The sequence below is a fragment of the Acyrthosiphon pisum genome, chromosome X (genome assembly GCF_005508785.2).
Source record: "Acyrthosiphon pisum isolate AL4f chromosome X, pea_aphid_22Mar2018_4r6ur, whole genome shotgun sequence".
Classification (NCBI taxonomy): Eukaryota; Metazoa; Arthropoda; class Insecta; order Hemiptera; family Aphididae; genus Acyrthosiphon; species Acyrthosiphon pisum.
In genome coordinates, this window is record NC_042493.1 from 31,419,315 (window position 1) to 31,427,882 (window position 8,568).

An 8,568-nucleotide genomic window follows, 5' to 3' on the forward strand; every position below is an offset into this window, starting at 1 on the left:
TGGAATTTATTATAGGTACCTATTATAGGTCAATTTTTTTTAAATACTATAGACTATAATATAATATTATATCTCATACCTAGACTGACATAGGTACCGTCTCCGCTCAGAATCGTTTTTCTTATACAATGATATTATATCATTGAATTCAAATTTAATACCATCCATTATACAGTGACCCACTTGTAACCTACTGTACAGCAGAGCGAAATCCACTTACCCACCTTTTTTTTAGTTTTTTTTCTATAAATATCAATAAAAATTTATTTGTTGGGTAAAAAAAGCATGAAAATGTAATGCAAGGCTCCTGATATATTGTTACATTAGCAGTTGAAAAATATTGAAAATACATACGCACAATTTTTTATATAAGCATTTAAAATTCGAATTTTGGCAAAATATATCAAATTTAAAATTTAATAATTATTTTTAGTTAAAAATTTATAAAATGTTCAACTTTTATAGCTAAGGATTAAAAGTTTAAAACAAGGTCCCACGTAAATAGGTTATTTATAAATTACTTTATTTACAATAATATCATCAAATATACTTAGTAATATCATAGGCTGACTGCCCGTTTTCGCTCAGAATCGTTTTTCTAATACAATGATATATCATTAAATTCAAATTTAACACCTTCCATTACAGTGACCCACTTTTAACCTACCGTACAGCAGACTGACATCAACTTACCCACCTTTTTTCCATTTTAAGTATATATTTTATTACATTTTTTAAGGCGTTTTAGTGCATTAAATTCACAGCCATGCTCATAATCTATTTTCTCATAATAAATAAATAAACATTAATAAATTGTTTAGAAACATAATATTAGATAATTTGCATAATGCTATACCGATGTTTAGGTATAGGTATTATAGTATAAGACAGATATCACATAATTGAAATAAAACATTTGGTTGTACATACTAAGTTTATGTCGAACTTCAAACAGATATGCTTTAATCTGACCAAAATATCTCGAAAAAAAATTCATGGTTTCAGTTGATTAGAGATCTTAATAATTTCCTTTACTTTTATGCAAGGATTTTTTATATATTTTCACATCTACTAAATTGAAAAATTAAAGGTTATCCGAACTTTTAATGAAACGTGTACTTGTAAGTTGTATATTTAATAGTGTATGTTTGATATCTTTAAATTTAAGCTTTAAGAAGATTTATCTTAAGAAATAACACAATATGTCTTATATAAAAAATTTTAGTTCGTAGTTTTAATTAGGACACCTGAATTTGTTTACAGTGAATATTATTAAGATAAAATTAATAGTAGTAGATTAATTAAAATCATTTGAAAATAATTTCATGAGTTATATTAATATATTTTCGTTTCAGTGAAATTCGCTGTCATAGATCATTACTGTATATGCTTCAAATTTCTGGATTATTTAACGACTCTAGGACATTTGTGAATATAAAAACTAAATGCTCCCCTGAGGAAATTAAAAAAAAGTTCTCGGAATAGATGAAAGTGTGGAATCAACACTCAAACGAAGACCAACTAGACGATTTCATCAACAATTGTTTCAAAATCAGAATTAATCTTAAAAAAATTACTCATTATAATACATTTATTTAATTGTATAATATATTAAATCAATTTATCTTAAGTAAACTGTGATTATTTATATCTTAACTAATATTCAAGTATTATTTAAATTAACAATATTATTAATATGTCCTGATGAACAAACCTGGTTGGTACCTAACCTGTCCATGGCGAAAAAATTATAATTTCCATTTCTAACAAGTGTTATTAAAATTGTAAAAAAACAATATAATTCCGTTAAAAAAAATAGAATATTAAATCATATATACTTATACCACTAAAAAAAGGGTAAAAACTTTAGCACAAAATTAAGTAGTAAAACACACATAAACTCGTCAAAAATCACAACCGCCACCCGATCCGACTTATATTTTACGCCTTCCCCTTCAAATAAATTACCTCTCCTTTTATTTACACTTTAAAAAAAATGTATATATAATATTCTGATGTACATTTGTATCGACTATATCCTACATAATATATATATATATATATTATTATATACACATACATACATACATACATACATACATACATACATATATATATACAAAAATACATACATACCTACATACGGCTATACGAGCAAACATACTCATATAATATAAGATGCAACATCACTCATAATATCTAAAAATATTATACTTACTATTTTGAGTTGTAATCACATTCGAAAAAACATCTAGCTAAATCATACGTTATACATCGGACTGTATCTCAAACAAACACACATTCAAATATATTATAATATATTATTTATTTATATAGTTTACATATTTTCATACTTGGGTACATAATATATCCAAACAATTATATACACATTATTATCACAAACTCCTGAACATATTATACAAGTTACATAATATATATACTTATTACTTACATATCAATAAAAACATCGTTAGCATACGATACATATATTTATACATATAAATATGATATGACCATACACTTACAAACGATAATACAGGGCTTTAAAACGTTTATTTAACGTTATGAGTATAACGTCAAACAATTCAAAAAACGATTGAAATCGATAACGGATAACATATCGGTAAACGATAAACGATTGAAAACGGATAAAGGATAACGGAACAGAAACGATAAGCGATTGAAACATAAAATTGACTGAAAAAGAAAAAACATTTATAAAATGATAACTATCATGTAAAATATATAGGTATTATGGTTATTTTTGTAATATTATATTTTTCAATCATTCTGTTTTGTGTAGGAAACAAGCTATATCCATCAGGTAACGCTAAACGCATCATAATTTTAAATTTGTAAAACGTTTAAACGCATAAATTGAATAACGTTTAAATTCTTTATATCGTTAAACAGTCATTCGATCTACGTTTAAATTCCATAGAAAATGATAAATTGGCCCCTACACGAGACCCATAAAATTTGTATTTAACTCGCAACAGTCATATTCTCCCGGCGAATTCACCACTATTGATGAAATGTTGGTCGCTTTCTGAGGCTGCTGTGTATTCATTCAATACAATATGGACAAAAAACCAGCGAAATATGGACTAAAGATTTATGCACTGTGTGATGCACAAACGTTTTATACGTATAATTTGGACATTTATTGTGGAAAGCAAGACACGGGGCCTTATGCAACATCGAACAAGCCCTATGATAACTGATAAACTAACTGAACCTATTCAAAAATCAGAGCAAAACATTAAAACCGACAACTGGTTTAGTAGTTATCCATTAGCTGAAAACTTACTAAAAAACGGATTAACTTTTATGGGTACCCTAAAAAAAAAAAACAAAAAAAAATACCTCCCGAATTTATTGTTCAGCATAGAAATTTAAAACCTGGTACACATAAATTCGGTGCCCAACCAGACATGACGCTAGTGCCTATCTATGGTGACGAAAAAGAAAAAAGTTGTGCTTGTATTGTCTTCAATGTATGATGATAATGTCACTGATGAAGGCACAGGTAAACCAAACCAAATAATGGATTACAACGCTACTAAAGGTGGAGTAGACACAGTAGATTTGATGTGTGCCAGATGTTCAACATCGAGAAATACTCGTAGGTGGCCAATGGTAGTCTTTGTCCGCCTTCACGATTTAGCAGAAATCAATTCCTACAAGATTTTCAAAGCTAATAATCCAGACTCCACCATTGTCCGAAGAATATATGTACACATTCAACCTAGCGCTCAGCCTAATGAGGGAAAATCTGAATTATCGAGCCACAATTGCAAACTTTCCTAAAGAAATCAAAGTATTTTTGGAAAAACACAAACCACCTGCTGAACGTATTCCTCCATCACAAAGTCGAGCTTGCATTTTGTGTGGTAAACGAAAAATAACAGAACGTCGAAAATCTGATGCCAATGTTCTCAAATCAAACAACTGATTTTATGACCAGTTTATAGTAATTTACCTACTGAGATGCAAGCCAACATTTTTGAGCCTACACCTCCCAACGCTAGAAAAGTAATTCTTATTTTTGTTTTTTAGTAATAAATTTAATCAAGAATAATAATATTATGAATTATACTTTAGGTTGTTTTAGCCATGAATATAGCAGAAACTTCTTTTTTTACAATTGACAATATTATTTATGTTATTGTCCCAGGTTTTTGTAAACAAAATAATTTTAAATTTACCTACTGGCATGGAATCTTTAATAGTTGTACCAATATCAAAGGTAGATTATTTGCAAAGATGAATTTGCAATTATACTATTTTTATTAATGTTAATACTTTAGGAAAGTGCTAATCAAAGAGCTAGAATAGCTAGTTGAGTATGTTTTCACTTATATACATCATGGGCTTATAATAAAAGTGAACTTGAAGACAATACAGTTCCAGAAATTCAAAGAATTAATTTGGACAATGCTGTGATGATGTTAAAGGCTCTTGGTATCAACGACTTAATACATTTTGATTTTTTTGACCCTCCTTCGCACGAAACCTTAGTAAATTAATTTAATTTATAAAATCTAATTTTTTTTTTAAATCCTTATTTTTAAAGGTGCTTGCATTAGAATAACTGTATGCATTGGGAGCATTGAATCACAAGGGTGAATCAAACAAATTAGGACGTCGTATGACTGAATTTCCATTAGACCCAATGATGGCAAAAATACCCTTGGCTTATGAAAAGTTAGTATCTTTAATTTATACTAAACATATTTATAGGTAATATAGGATAATAAAATGTATTAGATAATTATTACACTATTATAATTAATGCATTAAAATTAAAATACAGTGGCTTGGTGTGGTGCGGTGGCTGCAATCAGTATTTAAAGTGATTAAGAGTACGAATCACCTGCTGCAACTAGTTCCCGGATGGGTGACCGCCTGGGTTCTTAGTGGTAAACATTTACCACACATACACATGTTGCCAACCAACCGTACCAACCCCTATAGCCCCCTAGAATAGCTAATAGTCATAGTTGCTGGGCTCAAGACTAGAGTAAATTATTATTATATAACTTATTATTGCCACAATTAATATGCGCAATTCTAATTATTATTTATTCATACACGCCATATTTTTTGTACTGTATGATGAAATTGCATAATATCGGAATACCTATTATACTGTTTCCACCTATTATTATTTTGTCCGAGTTCTATGCCATTCGGCTTTATCGGCCTTAACATAACAATACAATTATCTCCCGTGTAACCCGTACAGTATGTTGTTATTTATTTCCTTTTTGATTTCCCCAATAACAAATCCACGATGCTCCGGCCCAACAAGGTCTCAGCTCGTGGTTGGCGACCTTCCCAAAGTTCAAGTCAGCCATTGGGAGCTATCCATTCAAGTGAAGCGTCTCACTGATTTTTGAACATTGAATTAAAAAAACTGATTATATCACCAAAAAAGAGATTACTGTAGACAATGAAGAATTTTATGTACCAAGTGAAAAAAATAAAAATGATGTATTGTGTTGAACCAAATTTTGGTGTTTGTTCATGTGAAGCAGGTATTCATGGACAATTTCGTAAACACCAATGGATAATTTATAAATATTTTAATAAAATTGGAGTTAACTTTCCTCCAGTAACCATAGAAGACAAATACTTAATAGCAAAACTGGCATTAGGTGAAAAAGTTACCAAATAAGATAATAATTATAAATAATTATAAATAATTATTAAAAATAATAATTTGAATTTGGCGCTAAATATGTGAGACCAATGAGAAGGCCGTATTTAACTATGGGTTTTATTTGATGTGCGGAATGTTAATAGTATGCTCCCCGTCGTCATTTGCAGGCATATAATTGTTTCTAAATCAACATAAATAATTACAAATCGTTTATCAACAGCATGGACTACGAAAACGTGCTGATGATTCTAGCGCCTCCGGTGGCGTTTACGCAGCCCCCGCGTAATCACTCCCACCTTTGTTGTTCTATGTTCGCACGCACGACCGCGGTACTTCCAACCACCGTCCTATTCTAATATTCTACCAGCTGCCGTCAGTGGTGTACTGGTGTGTCATTCGTGATTTGTCCGCAACTGGCGCCTTCACGCCGTTCGTCGTTCAGTCGGTAACCTGTTGCTCATCGGAGTCTGTTCGTGTGTGTGCGAGTGTTGCTTTCCGGACGTTCGCAACTTTAAAATATTTTTGCAACACTCCAAGTTGTTACTATTTTATATTTTTTTACGAAAACATTTTTAGTTTGTTGCGAAATTCGGTTTAACATTTTATACACGCGAGGTGCACGTTATTGTGAACTAATTACAACATGAATGACGTTTTTGGACACTTAAAGTCGCTGCTGAAAACCGACGAAATATGCATCGACAACTTAGTGTTTAAATTGCACTACAAAGTGACTTTCCTCATCTTACTAGGTTTCTCGGCTTTTTTAACATGCCGGCAGTATTTGGGCAATCCGATTGATTGCATAGTTGATAGAAGTGTTCCAATCAATGTCATGGACTCATACTGTTGGATGCAATCGACGTTCAACTTACCCAATCGTATCAATGGAAAGGCAAGCAGGAACATAGCGTATCCAGGTGTCTCGAATTTCGAAGAGGGTGTTGATGATGTCAAGTACCAAAATTATTACCAGTGGGTATGTTTTGTATTGTTCTTCCAGGCCATGTTCTTCTACATACCCAGGTACATCTGGAAAATATGGGAGGCTGGACGCATGAAGGAACTGGTCCTAGATCTCAACAGTCCACTTTCCTTCGAATCCGAACACAAACAAACATTGGTAAACTACTTCGTCAAGTACCTACACAAGCAGAATTCCTATGCTATCCAGTTTTTCTTCTGCGAGATCTTTAACTTGTGCAACGTCTTTCTTCAGATTTATTTTATGGACCGCTTTCTTAAAGGCGAGTTTAAAACCTATGGTTATGATGTGATGAGAATGACCGAATTGAATCCTGAAGATCGCGTGGATGTAATGTCTCGAGTGTTTCCTAAGATCACTAAGTGTACATTCCGAAAATACGGTCCAACTGGGTCTATACAGAAATTTGACGGTATGTGCGTATTGTCACAAAACATTGTGAACGAAAAAATGTACGTATTCTTATGGTTCTGGTTCTGGTTCATTGCCATAATCAGCGCATTAAACTTTGTGTATCGTCTACTTCTCATCATGGTACCATATTTCCGTTTATTATTATTGAGATCAAGAACTGATTCTTTTTCTTATGAGAAATTGAATACATTAACTCAGAAGTTTTGGTTTGGTGATTGGTTTGTCTTTAATCAATTGGCCCAAAACATCAGCCCCATGGTTTTCAGGGAGATTGTATCAGAACTGACCAAGAAGTTTGAGGGAAAAGATAATGTATAAATGTACCTGATTCAATAAATCTAAAACCATTTAAAATTCACCTACTAAATAAAACAAAAACAATTTTTAATACCTGTTATATAGTTCAGGTAACAAATTATCAATACTAAATGCAACTGTTATTTAAATATGTTTGTATACCTATCAGGCTATGTGAATATAATTTATAGGAGGGAGATAATATTTAAAATTAATTTCCAATTATGCTTTATGAAAAACAGGGTTTTCAAAAAAAAAAAAAAAATGTTTTATAATAGCTGTGACCTACATTAAAAATTTAAAGATTTCTACAATATTTTTACTAATTATATACTATTATATATCTATAATATTATTAACAACTATTTCTAAGCATAAATGACGCCACTCACTGCAGCGGTGGAGGTAAAATTGTGTCCATACTCATTTTGCCGTAACCACTACCGCTGTAGTGTGTGGGGACTTTTAATTCCCAAGTAATTTTTGTTCTTTACTAGTTTTTATCACCCAATTTTTTTTTGTTTGAACTAAATGCCTAGATAAGAAAATACTAAATAAATAATATATGATTAATCCAAATTTTAATCCCTATACAGCAGCTAATTGTATTAAATAAAAACGTATTCAACATGCTATTTTAATATTCGCTAGATCCTTACTGAATATAACTCATTTACCTGACAATAATAATAATTCTGTAACTAAGAGGTTATGACTGGAGTTTTGGCAGAAAATTGACATGTTTTAAGCTTTTGAACTTAACTCTCACAATTAACTTAAAAGCTCTACAGTTTAATACTCATTCCTACGTTCCAATCTACAGTCTATAACACTATACTCTGTCTCAAAAGACAATAATCAGTGGTTTTCAATCAATGATTTTTGCCAGTGATGCGCTTCTCCCACCAATTACCCGGTGTTAGCATGACCATGTGGTTTTTGATGTGCCAATCGCATCATTCACAAACCCCAAAAAGTAATTGTTCTCTTTTGAGACAGAGTATTATACCAATGTTGTGAAATTTAAATTATCTTAAGAACAAACCGTTAAAACAGTTAATAAATATTACCAATATGGACCCTTTATTTTCTGATAAATTTTTTGTTACGTTATGATGTTGTGTAAGGATATTTATTACTGTTAATTTGTTTGAAATATATATTCTCTGTCCAAAGGGCTTTGCCTTTGATATCACTAAAAAAAATA

At 31.0% G+C, this 8,568-nt stretch overlaps 1 protein-coding gene across 1 annotated transcript; it reads left to right on the forward strand.

Moving 5' to 3' along the window:
- The first annotated feature begins 6,205 nt into the window (after positions 1-6,205).
- Positions 6,206-7,382, forward strand: LOC100167822 (innexin inx2-like). The gene has a single exon (XM_001947947.2). It carries the CDS (start codon positions 6,309-6,311, stop codon positions 7,380-7,382), a length of 1,074 nt encoding a protein of 357 aa, XP_001947982.1. The 5' UTR covers positions 6,206-6,308.
- Positions 7,383-8,568: the final 1,186 nt, after the last annotated feature.

Coding starts and splice junctions, on each gene's coding strand:
- LOC100167822 (XM_001947947.2), top strand. CDS start 6,309: ATGAATGACGTTTTTGGACACTTAAAGTCGCTGCTGAAAACCGACGAA.